This window comes from Anomaloglossus baeobatrachus, chromosome 2 (assembly GCF_048569485.1).
Source record: "Anomaloglossus baeobatrachus isolate aAnoBae1 chromosome 2, aAnoBae1.hap1, whole genome shotgun sequence".
NCBI lineage: Eukaryota > Metazoa > Chordata > Amphibia > Anura > Aromobatidae > Anomaloglossus > Anomaloglossus baeobatrachus.
The window spans coordinates 690,333,447-690,358,229 of NC_134354.1; the positions used below are offsets into that span (position 1 = coordinate 690,333,447).

The 24,783-nt window shown below is 50.0% G+C and overlaps 1 protein-coding gene across 1 annotated transcript in view; it reads right to left on the reverse strand.

Moving 5' to 3' along the window:
- The window catches only part of AAAS (aladin WD repeat nucleoporin), a 104,884-nt gene that overhangs the window by 47,321 nt on the left and 32,780 nt on the right, over window positions 1–24,783 (reverse strand). Inside the window, exons 7-12 of the mRNA XM_075334535.1 lie at window positions 23,822–23,920; window positions 21,131–21,274; window positions 13,593–13,713; window positions 5,124–5,248; window positions 4,987–5,047; window positions 4,777–4,867 (exon numbers count right to left, since the gene is read on the reverse strand). Coding sequence (XP_075190650.1) covers window positions 4,777–4,867; window positions 4,987–5,047; window positions 5,124–5,248; window positions 13,593–13,713; window positions 21,131–21,274; window positions 23,822–23,920 — 641 coding nt within the window. The remainder of the gene's footprint in view (window positions 1–4,776; window positions 4,868–4,986; window positions 5,048–5,123; window positions 5,249–13,592; window positions 13,714–21,130; window positions 21,275–23,821; window positions 23,921–24,783) is intronic.

Consider the following 24,783-nt stretch of genomic DNA (forward strand, 5'->3'; position numbering starts at 1 on the left):
GCACACAGTGAGAGGGGTGGAGTATGCAAAACATACTCCAGCTCTCAGGGCTGCCGTGATGTGCAGCGTCACGCCCCTACCCTGACTGGCAGGCCTGTGGGCGTTAACGAACGAACTAGGCCGCAAAAGCCGGGGACTCGATTTATAAGCGCGGCCGCCGTAAAAGCGCGGCCAGCGCGGAAGTCCCCGGCGCACCACAAGTCCCAGCCGCGTCGCAGTCCCAGCGGCCGGCACGACCGTTCTACATAAGTCTGCCCACTCAGCTAAGCTGAAGTGAGACAATGGCACAAGCGCAGCAGCGCTGATGTCCCCGGCGCACTAACACACCCAGCAATGCTGCGGTGTGCGTGCGAAATGCACGGGGACACAGAGTACCTTGAGGAAGCAGGGCCTGTCCCTGATGATACTCCGCTCCATATCCAGCGTCTTCTCCAGGGGCTGCAGATGGAGCACGGTCTCAGTGCCTGGAGACCGTTAAAATCCCACTTCGCCCAGAGCCCTGTAACAGGGATGGGGAAGGAATCAGCATGTGGGCTCCAGCCTCCGTACCCGCAATGGGTACCTCAACCTTAACAAACACCTCCGACATAAAGTGGGGTGAGAAGGGAGCATGCTGGGGGCCCTGTATGGGCTCTCTTGTCTTCCATCCGAAATAGTCAGCAGCTACTGCTGACTAAATAGTGGAGCTATGCGTGGATGTCTGACCTCCTTGCACAAAGCATGAAAACTGATGAGCCAGTGATCCCACTGGGGGTGTATAGCCAGAAGGGGAGGGGCCTTACACTTTTGAGTGTAATACTTTGTGTGGCCTCCGGAGGCAATAGCTATACACCCAATTGTCTGGGTCTCCCAATGGAGCGACAAAGAAAATTCAGTTGGGGATGTACCTTCCACTTTCTCTGGAACGCCAATTATTCTCAGGTTGTTACGCCTTGATCTATTTTCAAGGTCATCCGTTTTTGCTAGGAGTGCTGCTATTTGCTGTGCTGCACGCTGCCCGTCTCTGTCAGATCCTGCCATGCGGTCCTCCATGATACTGACTCTCTGCTCAACTTCTCCTGTTCTCTCTTTCACTTCATGAAGCTTGTGCCGCATGGATGCCATGTCTTCTCTCAGGCTCCCCAGCTGCTGGGTCACCTCAGTAATAGATGCTCTGCATAGCATTACTGCTGTGAGGATGTCTCTCAGAGTGGGCTCTTCAGGGATATTCAGTGTCAGCTCTCCTAGCTGTGCTGCCTGAGATCTGGGATTTGTCTCTGCCTTGCAGGCCTGAGCTCCCTCGTTGATCTCACCCCTCCCTCCTCCTGCACTCAGCACCATGCTGTCTGCAAGTACCATATTCATCTGCAGCTCTCCTCTCACTGTCTCTCTGTGATGGGCACCGCTCTCCTGCCTGGCAAAACGCTCCAGCCGTGTTGCAGCCTGTCTTCTGATCTCCTCAGCGTCTGCACCATTATCTTTTCTCTGCTCCATGCTGCCCACGGCACCATCTTGATTCTGCTTCTCCACTTCTCCCACCTGCTTTTTTGGCCCCCTCCGTGTGTCACATCTGTGCCAGTAAGCAATGCAATCAGGTCAGGGAGGTCAGAGGGTCGTCCAGCTGCAGCCTGTGACTTCTGAGAGTGTTTTTTGGGTTTCTTCCCTAGGGATTTTCTAGATGCTTGGCAGGAGCTACAGGATCTGCCTCCACTCACATACTGAGCTAGGCCACGCCCCCCGTGTAGTCACCAGTTTAAAGACTGTGACTCGTGAGGAAGGAGTCGTCGGTCCAGAGATGACACTGTGCTGTCCCATTAAAAGAGAAGAGCAAGTCAAAGGGGTCAGGTGTGAAACTGTGCAAATGGGACCGTTTCCATTATGGCTACCATCTTCCCCAATATGCTCATGCAGAACCCGAAGCAACCCTGGTGGAGAGAGGCCTGAGAGAGCATATCTCTTGTATCAGTCCTGAGAACTTTTCTTCTGAAAGGAAGATTCTTGAACATGAAGTATCGAATAACATTCCTAGAAAAGTCAGACACTGGGCCGGGATCAGAGATAAATTCAATCGGTTTATCATCCAGCCAAGATAAGTTATTGTCGAGAGTGATTTGGAGATTCTCAAAACAAGATCAGAAAGAGGGAGCTTTGATAAGAATGTTGTCCAAATAAGGGATGACTAGGATCCCCCTGGCTTGAAGAATGTCCATGACCGCTGCCATAACCTTGGTGAAGACCCTTGAAGCCGTGGCTAGGCCAAGCGGAAGGGTTGTGAACTGAAAGAGAATCTTGAATTACAAAGCACAGAAATTTCTGGTGCTCCAGAAAAAGGGGTGAAGGTACACATCCTGAATGTCCACTGAACAGAAAAACTCTGCTGGTTCCATCAATGCCATCACGGAGCGAAGATACTCCATTCTGAAATGTCATATACAAACACGTTTGTTCAAGCGTTTGAGATCCAGAATTGGTCAGACAGATCCTTCTTTGGGACCACAAACAGGCTTGAATAAAAACCTGAAAAGCACTCGCGGGATGGGAGTGATGACGCCTGATTGGCCTGAGGGAAGAAATGGCCTTGAAAATTGCTGGTGGGGTCCTTTAGTGGGTGGGACTCAAACAAGTGGGACTGAGGGAGAGAGGAGAATTCTATTTTGAAGCCTGAAGAGACTACCTCCCTGACTCAGGAGTCTTCAACATCGAAAGCAGTGTGTCCTAAATCAGGAGACGACTGGCCATCCTGGGAAATTCCCCAGGTCGGAGTGCCCCGTCATGTGGAGGAAAATCTGTGAGATCTGAATGTTACCAATCTACCCTGATGTCTACGTGAACTCCAGGAAGGGCCTGGTCTAAAGGATGTCCTTTTCCATTCCTGCCGCAGCTGGCTGTTTTCCTGATGGCGGAAAGTGCCTGAAGATGAAAACTGAAGAAAGTAACGGAATTGAAGAGTTGGTCTTCTAGGAAGAGAGCGCTTTGGCTTCTGTTGAGGGAGTAAGGTGCTCTTCCCACTTGTAGCATCTGAAATAATCTGTTACTTCTGGGTTCTGAAGAATCGGGAACCCAGAAAAGAGACTTGTGAGACTTCTTGGATGGCGCATCAGTGTTCCATGCTTTAAGCCATAGGGACTGACATATGGCCATGATATTGCTGAACACTAGGGCTGAGCACCTGGCAGTGTCTTGGGAAGCAGACGGGAGATATTTTCCTGAGTGAGCTATATGGCTGGCCAGGTCTGCTAGTTCATTGGTTAGGGCCCCAGATAGGGATAACCTGACAAAGCTGTTTTTCCACATGGAACCTGATTTAGAGACCCAATTAGGGGAGAAAGATGGGCAAAGAGAGGATCCTGCGGCTTCTAATGCAGACTTGGCTAGGGTTCAATGTGTCAAGAGGAGATGGTACGCGTCCTTTTTTTGGATTGCTCACGCAATCTGCTGTGCATAAGTCTATGAATTAGGGAGTTCGATTCATCTTGGAAAGCAAATGGAGCCCCAGGAGGTGGCTGAAGAGATTGGCAGATGCTCAATGATTGAGACCAAGCTCTGGGAAGCCTTGGTTAGGTCTGCCATCGACTGTGATAGTGCTGCAGTCCACTCAGGAGGTGAAGGCGAGTTCTCGTTGAGGGCAGTGGGGGCGACCTGTGGGTACCACATACAGGGGTTGCCGCAAACGGAGTAAAGTGCTGTGGGCTGACCTGATGGTAACCTTTTCTTACAGGATGTACAGATATAATGACTACAGGTGGGGAAGGGGGCAAGACAAATCAAAAAACAATAAATGTAAGGTAGAAATGCTTCCAATGGATACAGTGTCTGCCTCCTACTGACACGAAGTGAAAACCAATAAGCTTGGGTCCAGTTGGTCAGTGTACCCTGTTGAGGAGGAGTTCATTTTTTTGCAGTGTCAGTCTCCTAGTTTGCAGAAGCATACACCCATGGCTTCCTGTGTCTCCCAATGAAGTGTTAAAGAAAAGGCCTCTTCTCTATAGCAGCATGATAACAAGCTCCTGCCTGTGAACAATTTCTGTTTCTGAACACTTAAAATTTGAGAGCTCGTATCAGATCAGTTATTGATTATTGCACTATTCTTCCTTAGCACTATTTTTAATAATACAATCATAACATTTCAATAGGAATGGTGCTTGTGAGCATCTGCGGTAGATGCTCTGTCCTCCTTCATGTGTAGGAAAATATGCTCCCAGAGGATATTCTGATCTAAGAGTAATACTGGAGATACCAGGGTTCCTGAGATAAGTAGAGGCTGATTCCATTACTGTCCTCTCTGTATTTCTGATCTATTGCTGGATAAACCAGGGGAGATGTGGTAAGAAGAGACTGCTCCCGCTAGGTCTGTGTGATCTAATACTGGAGATACCAAGAGTGCTATAGTAAGAAGAGGCTGCTCACACTGCTGTTCATACTGTCTTTCTGATCGAATACAGGAGATACTTGGTAGGCTGGGGTAAGAAGAGGCTGCTCACATTGCTGTCCACCCTGTATTTCTGATCTCATACAAGAGATACTCGGTGGGCTGAGGAAACAAGAGGCTGCTCACACTGCTGTCCCCCGTTTCTTTCTGAATGCTGAGCAAATCCTTTGACCTGGAGATTACCTACAACTTGCACGATCAATCTCCAGGTCACAACAGCGGAGACTCTTCTGCACATACAGGCACTGGCCGAACAAACAGTTTCTCTCAGTCGAACAAGATGTCGGCCATTTTAATTCTATAGGGATAAACTCCCAAGACAAAACTATTGTGCTTTGCTAATTAAATTGCATTTCTGGAGAACTTACCTGCTAATACAGAAAATGATAAACTGTATATTACAGACTCTCCTTTTACAGCAAAGAGCAAACGACTGCCATCTGGGCTCCAACATCCAGTCTAAGTCGGGGAATAACAAGAAGAAAAGAAAAAAAAAAAAAAAAGATAAAAACCACGTCTGGAATAGCAAAACAAAGGATATATAGAAAACAATTTTGGCCTTTCCCCCTCAAACATACCTGACATCGACCGTTGAGTGTTGGCCAGCGCTCACAAGTCCACATGTATGTCTCCCATACCCTGGAACATACCAACATAGACATATAGATAATCGCCAATGGACACGTCTTGCCAAGGTACAATAATTTCAGCTCACCGGAACATAGAAGATGGGGTGGCAGAAAGCACCTTGCTGCCGTCTGGAGACCAAGACAGGAAAGTGACCCCACCCCCGCCTACTCTCTGTAATGGTACGCAGCTCTCTGTAGCGACATCCCACACCTGATAACACAAAAGAAGAAATCTCATGTATGCAGCATTAAGATGAACAATAACCTGGTGAGATTAGAAGCATAGTATATTAAATTATATACTGGACACACACACACACTTTTTTTTTGTACCAAAAAAATTAAATTGAAATCTTGCAATTTCCTCTCTGGACACTAAGCCAAATACTAGACTCGCACTTCCTGTTCTGTACGGAATGCTTTTCAGATGTCTCATTATCATCACAGTCAGAATTACAATGATGGATAACACCCTCTATATACAGTAGGAGCATCATACACAGAGGTGATGTCACAGCTCTCCTCCTCACCCTCCCAATGACCAAATTACCGCATGGGCAGAAGATACTGTTGTACAATTGAATAGTATCAGAGTCGGTCAATCTATTGCTGTCTATGTGGCTGCCAAAAAAACCCAAACATACAAGTAAGAACATACAAGGCCACAGAAGGTTCTACAAGCATCTGATAACTCAGAATATCTAACAGATTGGAATCTATCAACTGTTGTGGTCAAATTAAATTTACTGCATATTAACTGATCGTAAGAGGAAGGTGAATACAAACAAATGTTTCATGCATGCATACAGTGCCTTCAACAAGTAATCATACCCCATGAACTTTTCCTTTTTTTCCCGTCACACACACAAATGTAAATGCATTTTATCAGGCTTTTATGTGATATACCACCACTAAAACACCAAAGATCAAAACAATACCGGCATATACCCTGCTGTAACTAAATAAAAGAGTTGTGCATATAAATAAATATAGGGTACTTCGTAAACACTGTTTTTGATCAAAAAAGTATAAAGCCATCCCACCGTGGTTTTTTATGTCTTATGGCAAGTATGAACATTAGCTTACATGCTGCATGTACACCAACTCATACTACGGCTTTTTTTTTTATACCACCACTAAGATGCAAGTATTTGTGATGTGTAAAAGAAGTGATACATTGATTTTTAAATATTTAAAAAAAAATAATAATAATAATTTATATATATCTATATACACACACACATATACATTATAATATATATATATATATATATATATATATATATATATATATATATATATATATATATATTATATATACACACACACACACACACACATATATATATATACACACACACACACACACACACACACACACACACACACACACACACATATACATATCTATACACAGTATATGAATCTGAAAATTGTGATGTGCATTTGTATTCAGCCCCTGTAGATGGATACCCCCAAATAAAATTTTGAGCGACCAAATTGCTACAGAATCCCCTAATTAGTAAATTGAAATCACCTGTTCGCAATTTACTCTCAGAATAACAACTGTTCTGTGAAAAGTCAGACGTTTGTTGAGAACACTAGAGATCAAACATCATCATGAAAACCAAGGGACACACCAGACAGGTCAGGGATAAAGTTGTGGAGAACAGTAAAACAGGGTTAGGTTATTAAAAAAAAAAAAAAAAAAGAAGACCACATCTCACTGAGCACTGTTAGTCCTTCCATTTTTGGATAACCTATCACACAACTGAAAATCTACAGAGACATGGCCATCCACCTCAACTGACAACAGAAGTAAGGAGAGCTCTAATTAGAGAAGCAGCCTAGAGGCCCATGATCACTCTGGACGAGAAGCGGAGATCACAGCTCAGGATGGAGAATCTAGTCGTATACACCATGATTATGGCCTTAATGGAAGAGTGTCAAGATAAAAGATATTTTTGAAAGTGAGCCATAAAAAGTCCCGTTTGCACTCTACAAAAAAACATGTAGGTTACACAACTGGCATGTGGAAGAAGATGCTCTGGTCAGATGAGACCAAAGTAGAACTTTTTGGGCCAAATGCAAAACGCTATGTGTGGTGGAAAGCTAACACTGCACATCACCCTGACAACACCAGCCCCACCATGAAAAAAGAGAATTTTGTTTACTTACCGTAAATTCTTTTTTTGTAGTTCCGACATGGGAGACCCAAACCATGGGTGTATAGCTAGCGCCTCCGGAGGACACACAAAGTACTACACTCAAACGTGTAGCTCCTCCCTCCGGGCTATATACACTCCCTGGATGACAATCTATCCAGTTCAGTACAAAAGCTGAAGGAGGACATCCACCCATAAGTAGAGATAGAGTAAAACTCGGCAAAACCAGAACTCTGTCTACTAACAACAGCCGGTGAAACACACGGAACAAAAAACTGCCAACAGGCAACAGGGATGGTGCTGAGTCTCCCATGTCGGAACTACAAGTAAAAGAATTTACGGTAAGTAAACAAAATTCTCTTTTTCTTTATCGTTCCTTCCATGGGAGACCCAAACCATGGGACGTTCCAAAGCAGTCCATGGGTGGGAAATAAACCAAACTGAGAAGTAGGCAAAACCTAACTTCACAAATGGGCGACAGCCGCCTGAAGGATGCGTCTGCCCAAGCTCGCATCTGCCGAAGCATGAGCATGCACTTGGTAGTGCTTCGAAAAAGTGTGCAGACTGGACCAAGTGGCAGACTGACACACCTGCTGAGCCGTAGCCTGGTGCCTGAAAGCCCAGGAGGCACCGACAGCTCTGGTCGAGTGCGCCTTAATCCCCGGCGGGGGAGGCACCTGAGAACACTGGTAGGCATCGGCGATAGCCGACCTAATCCAACGAGCTAGGGTCGGCTTAGAAGCAGAGAGACCCTTGCGCTGACCCGTGGTTAGCACAAAAAGTGAGGTGCACCGCCGAAAAACGGCGGTGCGTGACACATAGATTCGGAGCGCCCGCACCAAATCCAAGGTGTGCAACGCCTTCTCAAAGCGATGCACAGGGGCCGGACAAAGAGAGGGCAATGAAATGTCCTGGTTAAGGTGGAAGGAAGACACCACCTTAGGGAGAAAGTCCGGAGTCGGACGAAGAACCACCTTGTCTTGGTGAAACACCAAAAAGGGGGATTCCGAAGAAAGCGCAGCCAAATCAGAAACTCTCCTGAGAGAAGTTATGGCTACTAGAAAGACAACTTTCTGTGAAAGTCTAGACAAGGGAACCTCCCTGAGAGGCTCAAAAGGGGGTTTCTGTAAGGCCGTGAGGACCAGATTAAGGTCCCAGGGATCCAAGGGCCGCCGGTAAGGAGGGATGATGTGAGATGCGCCCTGCATGAAGGTGCGCACCTGAGCCAGTCGGGCGATACGCCGCTGGAACAATACCGACAAAGCCGACACCTGTCCCTTGAGGGAATTGAGGGACAGACCTAACTGTAGGCCTGACTGTAGAAAAGACAGGATGGTCGGCAAGGAGAACGGCCAAGGGGCACGGCCGGAAGAGCGACACCAGGACAGGAAAATTCTCCAAGTCCTGTGGTAAATCTTGGCCGAGGAAGACTTCCGAGCCTGAGTTATGGTGGAGATGACCTCAGGGGGAATGCCTGAAGCCGTCAGGATCCAGGACTCAAGAGCCACGCCGTCAATCTGAGAGCCGCAGAATTCTGGCGGAAGAACGGACCTTGAGAGAGAAGGTCTGGGCGGTCCGGGAGATGCCACGGCACCTCTACGGACAGGCGGAGCAGGTCTGGGTACCAAGCTCGCCTGGGCCAATCCGGAGCAATGAGTATGACTCGACGGCCCTCCGTACCGATCTTGCGCAGAACCCTGGGCAAGAGTGCTAGAGGGGGAAACACATAGGCCAGACGGAACTGAGACCAATCTTGGACCAGTGCGTCTGCTGCGAAGGCCTGAGGATCGTGGGAGCGAGCCACGTAAACCGGAACCTTGTTGTTGTGCCGGGATGCCATCAGATCCACTTCCGGAGTGCCCCACTTGCGGCAGATCGATCTGAACACTGACGGATGCAGGGCCCACTCGCCGCCGTCCACGGTTTGACGGCTGAGATAATCGGCCTCCCAGTTTTCCACGCCTGGGATGTGGACTGCAGATATGGTGGACTTGGAGTCCTCCGTCCACTGGAGGATTCGTTGAACCTCCAACATCGCCAGACGGCTGTGAGTCCCGTCCTGGTGATTGATGTAGGCAACCGCTGTCGCGTTGTCCGACTGAACCCGAATGTGCTTGCCCGCCAACAGGTGGTGAAAGTCTAGGAGAGCTAGAAACACAGCTCTGATCTCCAGCACATTGATCGGGAGGGCTGATTCGGACGGAGTCCAAGTGCCCTGTGCTCGGTGATGAAGAAATACCGCTCCCCAACCGGAGAGGCTGGCATCCGTGGTGAGTATCACCCAGGACGGAGTCAGGAAGGAGCGTCCCTGTGACAGGGAGAGGGGCTGAAGCCACCACTGAAGGGAGTTCCTGGTCTGAGATGACAGAGCCACCAGCCTGTCCAAGGAAGAGATCCGCTTGTCCCAACAGCGGAGAATGTCCAGCTGCAAGGGACGCAGATGGAACTGGGCAAAGGGAACCACTTCCATTGACGCCACCATCTGACCCAGCACCCGCATGAGGTGTCTGATGGAATGACGGCGGTGCCTCAGCAGAGAGCGCACCGCCAGACGAAGGGACTGCTGTTTGACTAAGGGCAACTTGACAAGTGCCGGCAGAGTCTCGAACTGCATTCCTAGGTACAAAAGTACCTGGGTCGGGGTCAGAGTGGACTTGGGCAGGTTGACAAGCCACCCGAACTGAACTAGCGTGGCGACAGTGAGAGAGACACTCCGCTGGCAGTCTACACTGGATGAGGCCTTGACTAGAAGGTCGTCCAGGTAAGGAATCACTGCCAATCCCTGGAGGTGCAGGACTGCAACCACTGCTGCCATGACCTTGGTGAACACCCGAGGGGCCGTGGCTAAGCCAAAGGGAAGAGCCACGAACTGGAAATGTTCCTCTCCGATTGCAAAGCGTAGCCAACGCTGGTGTGAGACCGCAATAGGCACATGCAGATAGGCATCTCTGATGTCGATGGATGCCAGAAAATCTCCTTGGGTCATTGAGGCAATGACCGATCTCAGAGATTCCATGCGAAAGTGCCGCACCTGAACATGCTTGTTGAGAAGCTTGAGGTCCAGGATGGGCCGGGAGGAACCGTCCTTCTTGGGGACTAGAAAGAGGCTTGAGTAGAAACCGCTGAACCGTTCCCGGGCGGGAACCGGAACAATTACCCCGTTGGCCTGCAGGGAGGCCACGGCCTGAGAGAAGGCGGCGGCCTTGGAGCAAGGGGGTGTGGACAGAAAAAATCTGTTTGGCGGGCTGGAAGAAAATTCTATCCTGTAGCCGTGGGAGATAATATCCCGCACCCACTGATCGGTGACGTGTTGGAACCACACGTCTCCAAAGTGGGAGAGCCTGCCACCGACCAAGGACGTTGATGGCGCCGCCAGGTAGTCAAGAGGAGGCCGCCTTAGTGGCAGCGGCTCCTCCGGTCTTTTGAGGACGCGGCTTTGCGCGCCAGTTTGGTTTACGATCCTTGGCTGCGGTAGTGGACGCGGCCGAGGGCTTCGAGGATGACCAGTTAGAGGAACGAAAGGAACGAAACCTCGATTGGATCCTGCCCTGGACAGGTTTCCTGGCCTTAGTTTGAGGCAAGGAAGTACTCTTCCCGCCAGTAGCCTCCTTGATTATGTCATCCAGCTGTTCCCCAAACAGCCTGGACCCAGCAAAAGGGAGACTCGCAAGGTACTTTTTTGAGGAAGCGTCTGCTTTCCACTCTCGAAGCCACAAGATCCTGCGGATCGCGAGGGAGTTAGCGGAGGCCACCGCCGTGCGGTGAGAAGCCTCCAGGATGGCAGACATGGCGTAGGATGCAAAAGCCGAAGCTCGAGAAGTTAAGGTCTCCAGCTCAGGCATAGAGTCCCTGGTGAGGGAATGCATCTCCTCCAGAGAGGCAGAGACTGCCTTGAGAGCCCACACTGCCGCAAAAGACGGGGAGAACGAGGCTCCAGCCGCCTCATATACAGACTTGGCCAAAAGGTCAACCTGGCGGTCAGTGGGATCCTTAAGAGAAGTGCCATCAGCCACAGCCACGACTGTGCGGGCTGAGATTCTGGACACCGGAGGGTCTACCTTTGGGGACTGAGCCCATTCTTTAACCACCTCTGGTGGAAAAGGAAAACGGTCATCTGAACTACGCTTCGGAAAACGTTTGTCAGGACAGGCCCTGGGTTTGGTAACAGTGGCCTGAAAGCTGGAGTGGTTAAAAAACATACTCCTAGCTTTCTTAGGAGAGGTAAACTGGTGTATCTCTACCAGAGAGGCTTGTTCCTCAGACTCTGGTGGGTTGAGGTTCAGTACGGAGTTAATGGACGCAATTAAGTCACTAACATCCGCATCTCCCTCAGACAGGTCAATGGGGTGCATAGAGGTAGCGTCTGAGCCCACAGTAAACGAGTCCTCCTCGCCCTGCACCTCGGCACGTGAATCAGAGCCGTGGGAAGAGGAGGGAGAAGGGTCCCTGCGTCTCCGTTTAGGAGGACGGGGTCCTGGGACATGCTCTGAGAGCTCTGCAGAGCTAGGAGCAGCCGAAGCACCCTGTGAAGGGGGCTGATGCATGGACAGCAGTGTCTGGGACAGCTGCCCCATGGAGTCGGCAAAAGACCTGGAAAGAGCTTGTGAAAAAGATGCTACCCAAGCCGGGGGTTCAGCCACCGGGGCCAAAGCAGCCAGAGGGACCCCTGCGGAGGCTCCAGGCTGAGACACAACCATATTAGCACAGGCATCACAATGTGGGTATGTGCTTGGCTCTGGCAGAATGAGCTTGCAAGCAGTGCATATAGCATACATGTTTGCAGCCTTGCTCCTAGTGACAGACATGCTGCTGATGGTGGAGGCTCTGCAGCCAGAATACACTCCTGTAGAATGCCTGAGAGTGTAATAAAAGTCCACAACCAGAGGTTGTGGCTTACCAGCCTTTGCTCTCTGTGTGCCCTCCGGATTCCACCGCTCCCCTGTGAAGCGTTAGCCTTCCTGATAGAATGCAGCTGCAGCATCCAGCTCCCTCTAGCGCAAGAACGCTGAGAAAATGGCGCTGGGAGAAGGAGGGGGGGCGTGTATAAGCCCAGGAGCGGGAAAAACGGAGGGCAGAGAGATACAGGACGACAGACAGGGGAGGGGACATCTCCCCAAGGAGGAGTGCCCTCCCCTCTGCTGGCCGGGCGGTGGGCGGCGCTGTATGCAAAACATACAGAGAAGCCGAAACTAGGCCCAAACAGAAGCCGGGGCCTAGATTTAACAATGCGGCCGACGAGCAGGCACCGTCGGCGCGGTTCTCAGGGGAAATCCCCAGAATCGTCCAGAAAGTACAGTAACGTTAACACACATACTGTCCCCCTAATAAAAGTACCCGGGACCCCTGAAAAACGTCTCTATACTTAGCTTTGAGACGCAGGGCCATGTCCCTGGAGAGGGGGGTAAATGCTCCTTCCAGCAGGGACCAGACAGGGCTGCGGATGGAGACCGGTCGTCTGCAAGCAGAGAGGACCGTGGAGGCTCCCACTTCAACCCAGAGCCTCTTAGAGGATGTGAAGGAGCGCGGCATGTGAAGGCTCCAGCCTTATAAAGTCAACCTTAACAGCACCGCCGACAGAGTGGGGTGTGAAGGGACATGCCGGGAGTCCAGACTGGACCCGCTTTTCTTCCAAATCTTTAAAAAAAAAATAAAAATGAGAAAAAAATATCAGAGAATGCAAGTGTGTGTTCCTCCTGAAACACAAAGTATTGAACTGGATAGATTGTCATCCAGGGAGTGTATATAGCCCGGAGGGAGGAGCTACACGTTTGAGAGTAGTACTTTGTGTGTCCTCCGGAGGCGCTAGCTATACACCCATGGTTTGGGTCTCCCATGGAAGGAACGATAAAGAAAGACCTGAGACTGGGCGTAGGTTCACCTTCCAGCAAAACAACGCCCTAAACATCCTGCGAGAACTACAATGGAATGGATGGTTTAGATCAAAGCATATTCATGTGTGTGAATGGCCCAGTCACAGTCCAGACGTCTCCATCCAATCTCAGTCAGCTGGAGACATTTTGCAAAGATAAATGGGCAAAAATGTCATCTTCTAGATGTGCAAATCTGGTACAGACAGACGCCAAAAGACTTGCTGCAGTAAATATAGCAAAAGGTGGGCCTTCAAAGTACTGACTCAAGGAGCTAAATACAAATGCACGTCACAATTTTCAGATTTTTATTTTTAAAATATTTGGAAAACCGTGTATCATTTCCTTTACATTTCACAAATACTTGCTGCTTAGCATCCATATAAAATCCCATTTAAGTTTCTGGGTGTAACACTAAAGTATGTGAAGAGTTCACAGGGTATAAATACTTTTCCAAGGAAGGTCTTTATCAAGGTAACGACTAGAGGATCTCCAGTACTGACATTTCTACTAGATTACTCACCAACATAGCGGTGTCAACGGGGGATGCCGACAGTAACACTCCACCTTTAGGAGACCAGATGACGCTAGTGACTGGACTGTGACCTGGATGTGTAAGGATCTGAGCGCAGCCTGATGAAGGCCTGTCAATACCAGACATAAAGACAAGCACATCCATAAGTAACACATGCAATAATGGGAGAAAGACATGCAGTAGAAAATGTGAGAAGATGCGTTTTTCTCTGTCACAGCAAATCTCTCTATCATTCCTAACTTTAGATCAAGGTATTGTGAAACACCCATCCATAAACCCTAGAGCCGCTAAGGGATCGGCTGCACTGGACTAAAGGCCGTTTTACACGCTGCGATATTTGTATCGATATCGCTAGCGAGCGTACCCGCCCCCGTCGTCGGTTGTGCGTCACGGGCAAATCGCTGCCCGTGGCGCACAACATCGCTTACACCCGTCACAGATACTTACCTGCTTAGCGACGTCGCTGTGGCCGGTGAACCGCCTTCTTTCTAAGGGGGCAGTTCGTTCGGTGTCACAGCGGCGTCACTAAGCGGGCGCCCAATAGAAGCGGAGGGGCAGAGATGAGCAGGACGAACATCCCGCCCACCTCCTTCCTTCCTCATTGCGGACGGCCGCAGGTCAGGTGATATTCCTCGTTCCTGCGGTGTCACACATAGCGATGTGTGCTGCCGCAGGAGCGACAAACAACCTGCGTCCTGCAACAGCAATGATAATCGGGAAAGGAACGACGAATCAACGATTAACGATTAGGTAAGTAATTTTGATCGTTAACAGTCGTTCATGCTTTTCACACACAATGACGTCGCTAACTAGGCCGGATGTGCGTCACGAATTCCGTGACCCCAACGACATCTCGTTAGCGATGTCGTTGCGTGTAAAGCGGCCTTAACCGAGGCCAAAACTGACTGACAATCGGCTACATACAAACCAATCAGCAGTCATTCAACAGCCTGTTTAATAGGTCATCTGTGCTCAATGTTGTTCGCACAACAATCAGCAATAGCTTCAGGGCACATAGGTGGCCATTGGTTTCGGAGTACAGGTTCTGTGGACAATGTGCCGCTAAGAAAGGAAAGCTTAAAAATTATTTCACCCAATGAACAAGCATTTTGCTTGTTTGCTGAGTGATCGTCAGCCTGAATACACTGCCTGATCACCGGGAAACGTTACATCCATCTCAATAATTAGGCAGAGTAAATGAAGGGAATTTTGTTTACTTACCGTAAATTCCTTTTCTTCTAGCTCCTATTGGGAGACCCAGACAATTGGGGTGTATAGCTACCGCCTCCGGAGGCCACACAAAGTATTACACTTTAAAAAGTGTAACCCCTCCCCTCTGCCTATACACCCTCCCGTGCATCACGGGCCCATCAGTTTTGGTGCCAAAGCAGGAAGGAGGAAACTTATAAATTGGTCTAAGGTAAATTCAATCCGAAGGATGTTCGGAGAACTGAAACCATGAACCAAAAGAACAATTCAACATGAACAACATGTGTACACAAAAGAACAAACAGCCCGAAGGGAACAGGGGCGGGTGCTGGGTCTCCCAATAGGAGCTAGAAGAAAAGGAATTTACGGTAAGTAAACAAAATTCCCTTCTTCTTTGTCGCTCCATTGGGAGACCCAGACAATTGGGACGTCCAAAAGCAGTCCCTGGGTGGGTAAAAGAATACCTCGATAAAAAGAGCCGAAACAACGGCCCCCTCTTACAGGTGGGCAACCGCCGCCTGAAGGACTCGCCTACCTAGGCTGGCATCTGCCGAAGCATAGGCATTCACCTGATAGTGTTTCGTGAAAGTGTGCAGACTCGACCAGGTAGCCGCCTGACACACCTGCTGAGCCGTAGCCTGGTGCCGCCATGCCCAGGACGCACCCACGGCTCCGGTAGAATGGGCTTTCAGCCCTGAAGGAATCGGAAGCCCAGAAGAACGGCAGGCTTCAAAAATCGGTTCCTTGATCCACCGAGCCAAGGTTGACTTGGAAGCCTGCGACCCCTTACGCTGGCCAGCGACAAGGACAAAGAGCGCATCAGAGCGGCGCAATGGCGCCGTGCGAGACACGTAGATCCGGAGTGCTCTCACTAGATCTAACAAATGCAAATCCTTTTCATATTGGTGAATTGGATGAGAGCAAAATGAAGGTAAGGAGATATCCTGATTGAGATGAAAAGTGGACACCACCTTAGGGAGAAAGTCCGGGACCGGACGCAGAACCACCTTATCCTGGTGAAATACCAGGAAAAGGCCTTTACATGACAGCGCTGCAAGCTCTGACACTCTACGGAGTGAAGTAACCGCCACTAGAAATGCCACCTTCTGCGAAAGACATGATAGAGAGACATCCCACAGCGGCTCAAAAGGTGGTTTTTGAAGAGCCTGTAGAACCATGTTGAGATCCCAGGGTTCCAGCGGACGCTTGTAAGGTGGGACTATGTGGCAAACTCCCTGCAGGAACGTGCGGACCTGCGGAAGCCTGGCTAGACGCTTTTGAAAAAACACGGAAAGCGCCGAGACTTGACCTTAGAGAGAGCCGAGAGACAACCCTTGTCCAATCCTGATTGAAGGAAGGAAAGAAAACTGGGTAAGGCAAACGGCCAGGGGGTAAACCCCCTCTCCGAGCACCAGGCTAAGAAGATCCTCCAAGTTCTGTGACAGATCTTGGCTGACGTTGGTTTCCTGGCCTGTCTCATAGTGGCCACACAGTCAGGTTGAGGGCCGCAGAATTCAGATGGAAAAATGGCCCTTGAGATAGCAAGTCTGGTCGGTCTGGGAGCGCCCACGGTTGCCCCACCGTGAGATGCCACAGATCGGGGTACCACGACCGCCTCGGCCAATCTGGAGCGACAAGAATGGCGCGGCGGCAGTCGGACCTGATCTTGCGCAACACTCTGGGCAGCATTGCCCGAGGAGGGAATACATAAGGCAGTTGAAACTGCGACCAATCCTGAACTAAGGCGTCCGCCGCCAGAGCTCTGTGGTCCTGAGACCGTGCCATGAATGCCGGGACCTTGTTGTTGCGCCGAGACGCCATGAGATCGACGTCCAGCGTTCCCCAGCGGCAACCGATCTCTTGAAACACGTCCGGGTGGAGAGACCATTCCCCCGCGTCCATGCCCTGGCGACTGAGGAAGTCTGCTTCCCAGTTTTCTACGCCCGGAATGTGAACCGCGGAGATGGTGGAGGCTGTGGCCTCCGCCCACAGCAGTATCCGCCGGACTTCTTGGAAGGCTGTACGACTGCGAGTGCCGCCCTGGTGGTTGATGTACGCAACCGCCGTGGCGTTGTCCGACTGTATGCGGATCTGCCTGCCCTCGAGCCACCGATGGAACGCCTTGAGGGCTAGATACACTGCCCTTATCTCCAGAACATTGATCTGAAGGGAGGACTCTGTCAGAGTCCAGGTTCCCTGAGCCTTGTGGTGGAGAAAAACCGTTTCCCATCCTGACAGGCTCGCGTCCGTCGTGACCACAGCCCAGGATGGGGGCAGAAAGGATTTTCCTTTCGACAGAGAAGTGGGGAGAAGCCACCACTGAAGTGAGGTCTTGGCTTCCAGAGACAGAGAGACGTTCCTGTCTAAGGACGTCGGCCTCTTGTCCCATTTGCTGAGAATGTCCTATTGGAGAGGACGCAAATGAAATTGCGCAAATGGAACTGCCTCCATTGCTGCCACCATCTTCCCCCGGAAGTGCATGAGGCGCCTCAAGGGGTGCGACTGGGCCCGAAGAAGGGATTGCACCCCTGTCTGCAGCGACCGCTGTTTGTCCAGCGGCAGCTTGGCCATCGCTGAGAGAGTATGAAACTCCATCCTGAGGTATGTCAGTGACTGGGTCGGAGACAATTTTGACTTTGGAAAATTGATGATCCACCCGAAACCTCTGGAGAGTCTCCAGAGCAACGGTCAGACTGTGTTAACAAGCCACCCAAGAGGGTGCCTTGACTAGGAGAACGTCTGGGTAAGGGATCACCGAGTGGCCCTGAGAGTGTAGGATCGCTACGACGGATGCCATGACCTTGGTGAAGACCCGTGGGTCTGTCGCCAGGCCGAAAGACAGTGCCACCAACTGAAGGTGTTCGTCCCCGATGGCGAAACGCAGGAAGCGTTGATGCCCTTGAGCGATCTGCCATGGAGATAGGCATCTGTGATGTCGATTGATGCTAGGAAGTCTCCTTGGGACATCGAGGCGATGACAGATCGGAGGGATTCCATGCGAAACCGCCTGGTTGTCACATGTTTGTTGAGCAATTTGAGGTCCAAAACGGAACGGAATGAGCCGTCCTTTTTTGGCACCACGAACAGATTGGAGTAAAAACCGCGACCGCGTTCCAGAGGGGAACGGGGATCACCACTCCTTCTGTTGTCAGAGTGTCCACCGCCTGAAAAGCGCAACGGTCCGTTCGGGGGGCGGAGATGTTCTGAAAAAAACGAGTCGGAGGACGAGAGCTGAACTCTTATCTTGAAACCGTGAGACAGAATGTCTCTCACCCATCGGTCTTGGACATGTGGCCCCAGGCGTCGCAAAAGCGGGAGAGCCTGCCACCGACCGAGGATGCGGTTTGGGGCGGCCGAAAGTCATGAGGAGGCCGCCTTGGAGACGGTGCCTCCGGTGGTCTTTGGAGGACGTGACTTAGACCGCCGTGGAGAAGAGTTCCTCTGGCTCTTCTGTGGCCTGTTGGACGAGGAGGGCTGGGACGCTTGAGAAGCCAAGGACACAGCCTGCGGGGCAGAGATACGTGCGACCGCATTAATCTCAGCCAGAGAAGCTGAGATAGCTTGGAGAGCCCTCACGGCTGCGAAGGCCGGAGCAAAAGATGCGCCTATGGCTTCAAGATGGATTTCATCATAAGCTTTATTTGCCTGTCAGTGGCATCCATGAGAGATGAACCATCTGCCACTAATACTACGGATCTAGCCGCCAGTCTGGAGACTGGAGGATCCACCCTGTGACACTGAGCCCAACCCTTAACTACGTCAGGGGGGAAAAGGGTAACGTGTGTCATTAAGGCGCTTAGTAAAGCGCTTGTCCGGAAAGTTCTGTGCTTCTGGACAGCCTCTCTGAAGTTAGAGTGATCGAAAAAAACGCACTCCGTGTACATTTGGGAAACCTAAACTGGTGTTTCTCCCGCTGTGAAGCCGACTCCTCCATAGGAGAAGATGGGGAAGAGAGGTCTAGCACCTGGTTGACGGACGCTATAAGGTCATTTACTATGGCGTCCCCTTCAGGTGTATCCAGATTGAGCGCAACGTTAGGTTTAGAGCCCTGAGCTGCGACCTCCGCTTCATCCTTAACTCCGACAGTGAAGTCGTGGAAGGTTCCCAGCGAGCCCGGTTAGCCTGTGTGAGGCCGCGGTCCGTGTCGGAGTTCTCACCGTGGGATCTGGGTGTTACCCCAGGAGCCCCTTGTTATACCGACCCAGAGGGGCCTGGGGGCGATGAACTCACAGCTCCCTGGCCCTGTGTTACCGTTCTGGACTGCAAAGCTTCCATCTTAGCAGCCCCTCTGTTCATAGACTGGGCCATGGAATGACTCAGAGAGTTGCTCAGTCAAACGTGCAAACTCTGTCCCTGCCATCTGTGCTGGAAACCGGTGGTACCACCTGAGCCGAGGGTCCCACCCGTGCCAGAGGCTCCGGCTGAGTGAGTGCCCCAGGGGCCAAGCATTTGCAATGATAGGTGGAACCTGCCGGCAATATAGCCGCACAAGAGGTACAGGTTGCAAAGAAAGCCTGCGCCTTGGCACCCTTACTGTTTGCGGACGACCTGCTGATGTCACCTCTTAGTAATCAGCGAGGGTATATAGCCAAAAGCAAATAGTGCTGCCGAACAGTGAAATCATATACCATATAAATATATATATATATATATATATATATATATATACACACACACACACACTTCGGCACCTAAGGGGGGGCCAGCACCCGATTGGGAAACTGGTGCCCCACAGTGCACAGTGAGGGGGGAGGAGGATACCAAGTATGCTCCAGCCCTCACTGCCGACGTCCCGTCGTTACCCCTGACTGGCAGGCCCGGGAACGGGAGTATATGGTACTAGGCCGCAAGAGCCGGGGACTAAAGTTAAAGACGCGGCCGGCAAACAGGCGCTGTCGGCGCGGTAGTCCCGGTCTCACAAACCGCACAGCAACCGCTGCGGCGTTTGTAACCCAGGTGCTGTATGCAGCGTCCCCCAAAGGGGACACAGAGTACCTTATGGATGCAGGGCTCTGTCCCTGATGATGTCCTGTCTCCTGTCCGTCAGAATCCCCCAGGGGCTGCGGATGGAGCCCGGTCCCAGTGCATGGCGACCGGTTAGGAACCCCCTCTCCTAGAGCTGCAGTGCTGCCGAACAGTGAGCACATTCTGAGATCTCCACCGGCAGAATCATGCCATATAACAATGGCTGCCGGCGTTCCGAGGGGAGGAGGGAGCCGAGGGCGGAACCACAAAAGTGCGGGAATCTGCGCCCCATAGTGAACAGTGAGGGGGGGAGGAGGACAGCGAAGTGTGCTCCAGCCCTCACCGTCGGCGTCATACCGACCGTCCCGCCCTTCCCCCTGACTGGCAGGCCCAGGGGCGGGAGTTTAATACACTAGGCCGCAAAAGCCGGGGACTAAAGTAAAAACCGCGGCCGGCAAACAGGCACGGTCGGCGCGGTAGTCCCGGTCAAAAAAAAAATCACACCGCAGTCGCTGCAGTGTCTAAGGCCAAGGTGCTTCATGCACCGTCCCAAAGGGGACACAGAGTACCTGTAGATGCAGGGCCATGTCCCTGACGATACTCCATCTCCTGTCCGGCAGATACCACCAGGGGCTGCGGAGGGAGCCCGGTCCCAGTGCCTGGATGACCGGTTAGGATCCCACTTCACCCAGAGCCCCTAAGGGATAGGGAAGGAAAACGGTATGTGGCTCCAGCCTGTGTACCCGCAATGGGTACCTCAACCTTAACAGCACCGCCGACTCAGTGGGGTGAGAAGGAGCATGCCGGGGGCCCTGTTAGGGGCCCTCTTTTCTTCCATCCGATATAATCAGCAGCTGCTGCTGACTAAAATGTGGAGCATTGTGTGAGTGTCAGCCTCCTTCAACACAAAGCATAAAACTGATGGGCCCGTGATGCACGGGAGGGTGTATAGGCAGAGGGGAGGGGTTACACTTTTTAAAGTGTAATACTTTGTGTGGCCTCCGGAGGCAGTAGCTATACACCCCAATTGTCTGGGTCTCCCAATGGAGCGACAAAGAAATATAAGTTTCTCCATCTTCTCCATTCTGTCAGTGAAGATCTTGACCCTCTCATTCCAAGGAAAAAAGTCCGGAAGCAATCAGATTATTTGATAGCTTGCACTTAGACCGAAAATGTGATCGTCTGCAAGAGCCTTGAAAGACACTGGCTCCTGTTCTGGTGGATTTTGACATGTAATATGACGACATCTCCCCTCTGGTGACCTCCAGGAATCCAGACCACTGGACTAACCTAGTTTTGAAGATAATAAGAGAGGAGAAAAACAATGGATTTCTCAGTGTAATAAACATTACCTGGTGGACAGAGAGGTGGGGTCGATGTGCCACACCAGGACACAGCTCTGACATGCCACAGCTAAAATTGAGGCACAAAATGGTTTCCATGCTAGACTTGCCACGTCCTTCTGCAGACGATGTTTTAATGTCGGGATCGTTGGGCTAAAAAAAAAATAAAAATAAAAATAAATAAAAAAAAAAAGAAGTAGTGATAAAAATAATATGAGGCTGCATAATAAACAAACACGAGGTACATGACCTACGGCTGTACAAAATAGTGACAAAATATTGTCTATAATGCTATCATATTGTGCAGTTACCCTGTAATAATGGCTTATTACGGCACATTATGATTTGTGGCTCCAGGCGCCTAACTGCATTACCTAATAGGAGTCAAAGGTAGTCTGAAATCCACAACACTTATCACAAAGCTGTTTGCTCTAAAGGGGGCTTTACACGCAACGGCATCGCTAAGGAGATGTCGTTGGGGTCACGGAATTTGTGACGCACATCCGGCCTCGTTAGCGACGTCGTTGCGTGTGACACGTACGAGCAACCGCTAACGATACAAAATACTCACCAAATCGTTGATTGTTGACACGTCGTCCATTTCCCAAATGTCGTTCCTTGTTCTGGACGCAGGTTGCTGGTCATTCCTGAGGCAGTACACATCGCTACGTGTGACACCCCAGGAACGACTAACAACACCGTGCCTGCATCCTCCGGCAACGAGGTGGGCGTGACTTCCATGAGGCTGCTCTCCGCCCCTCCGCTTCTATTGGACGCCTGCCGTGTGACGTCGCTGTGACGCCGCACGAACCGCCCCCTTAGAAAAGAGGCTGTTCGCCGGCCACAGCGACGTCGTTAGGAAGGTAAGTATGTGTGACGGGTCCTAGCGATAGTGTGCAAGACGAGCAGCGATTTGCCTGTGACGCACAAACAACGGGGGCGGGTGCTTTCACGAGCGACATTGCTAGCGATGTTGCTGCGTGTAAAGCAGCCTTAAGCCTCCTTCATGCTTTACACTGCATTTCTGCTTGATTAGAGAGGCTACCGTCTACAGCAGTGAGGTTGTCAGTATACAGAGACGATTAAGGCTATGTGTGCACTGGGCGTTTTTGCGTTTTTTTTGGTGCGTTTTTGGGCTTCAAACTGCATGACTTTGCTTCCCCAGCAAAGTCTATGATTTTTCATTTTTGCTGGTCGCACGTAACTTTTTTTTTTATTCAACTGCGTTTTTGAGCTTAAAAAAAAAAAAAAAAAAAAAAAATGGATATGTCAATTCTTTCCTGCGTTTTTCACCCATGCAATGCATTGGAAAAACGCAGGAAAACGCAGTGATCAAAAACGCAGCAAAACTCAGCCAAAAACGCATACGTATTTTACCGGTGCGTTTTTGCCGCAGGTGCGTTTTTTTGCGGCCAAAACGGGACAAAAACACAGTCTTAAAAAAACGCTGTCTGCGCACGTACCCTAACTTTACAACAAGCTCAGATTAAAGATGTCTGCCCAAATACAAAGATCTATATTCATTGCATTTGCCCATTTTTGGTTCATTTTATCCCACTTGTTCTTTTATGAAGTCTATTTTAGATTTATTTTCCTCTTTTTTTTATGTTTGTCATTGTATACAACATTTGGGATTTAAAAAGGTTTCTGTTGAATCCTCAATTGCAACTTAGGGGTACTTTACACGTTGCGACATTGCTAGTATCGGCTAGCGATGCTGAGCGCGATAGCACCCGCCCCCGTCGCACATGCGATATGCGGTGATTGCTGCCGTAGCGAACATTATCGCTACGGCAGCGTCACACGCACTTACCTGGTCAGCGATGTCCCTGTGACTGCCGAACTATCCCTCCTTCAAGGGTGAGGTGCGTTCGGTGTCATAGCGACGTCACTAAGCGGCCGGCCAATAGAAGCGGAGGGGCGGAGATAAGCAGGACGTAATATCCCGCCCACCTTCTCCCTTCCGCATTGCTGGTGGACGCAGGTAAGGAGATGTTTGTCGCTCCTGCGGGTTTACACACAGCGATGTGTGGAGCTGCAGGAGCAACAAACTACATCGTACCTGCAGTCGACCCGACATTATGAAAATGAATGACGCTACACAGATCACCGATTTTCGATGCTTTTGAGATTGTTTATCGTCGCACCTAGGATTTACACGTTGCGATGTCGTTACCGCCGCAGGATGTGCATCACTAATGACGTGACCCCGACGATATTTCGGAAGCGATGTCGCAACGTGTAAAGCCCCCCTTATTGACAAAGACTAAATTCTTGACAATTACTCCAGTCCGACCCATGGAATGATTTTAGGTTTGTTTTTTTTAGAAAACATGCAACTTTTTTTTTTTTAAAAAATGCTTAAAAGTTACAAGACATAATAAAAATGAAAATAAATAAAATCAACAAATAAATCGGGAGTTAAGAGGTTTCTGTAGGAGTACAGCAGCTTCATCATGGGATTTTTTTTTTTTTTTTAAATTTACCTGTGAAGACCTTTCCATTTCCTTGTTCTGAGATCTGTATTCTGCAGCACTTCTTACATTGGCATTCACACGGTTTACCTCCTGTTAGCCCAGCCCTTTAGTTGGCGCATCATTTACCATGCATGTACCATAGATCCCTGCTAAGATCATTGCCTGTCTATTCCGTAGTACTTACTTGTGTCAAGGAAAATACCAACAATGCGGCCCACCTTACCTTCCTGTGGTGTATATTCGAATAGAGTCATCTACAAGTGCCAGGGCAAACTTGTTCGTGTGCGGATGCCAAGCAAACGTTCGGAGAGAACAGCCAGTCCTGATACATAATATATTAACAAAAAGAATCCAGTTTATATGCCAGCAAAATTTGGACCTGTGACTAGGCAATGGTAAACAAAAGTGAATCTGTGAGCAGGTTTAGCTAAGTAACCTGACAGCAGCAAGAGGTAGGGACAGAGACCCTGATTCTAGTGATGCGTCACTTTGTTTACTTGATGCAGCAGTCATGATAGAGACAGTTTTCTCTGCTAAAGATCTAGCAGCGCTCAGTTCATCTGTGTATACCCTCACCCACACCACAGCTTTCTGTATACATTATATATTGAAAGAGCTGCTAATCAGTGGTGGGGTTGGACCAGGAGACTTGAGGCAGCTTGTTCTGTAATGATAAATTCATGTTAATAAAATACTGATTGTATTAAAAAAGCAAAACACATCGCAGTAAGTGACATCACTAATCAAGGTCTCTCAGATTACATAGCAAAAACCTGCTGACAGATTCCCTTTAAACAATCCTCCACATAACAGCAAAAATGTCACTATAAATGTTTAATGCATAGCTGAAATACCCAGTGTCATTTTTTTTGTGGTACAGCTCCTGGGATTCGCAGACCTCTCTTCATGATTATTATATGGCTGCCAGGTTCCCGTATGGACAGTAAGCGCTAAGTCTGAGACGCTCCCCCCGCTGTGGACTGCTCCATCCTAAAGGCCTTTTTAACACGTCCGTGCAAAACACACACATTATGCACTGTCCGTGGTGTAGGTGCGTATGTGTGTGCTGCCCTGTGCTATCCGTGTGACATCCGCATAACACAATGACAGCATGAACTTCTATACTTACCTGTCCCCTCTGCTGCTGTGTCCAGCGCTGCTGCTGCTTCCAGTCCTCGATGCAGT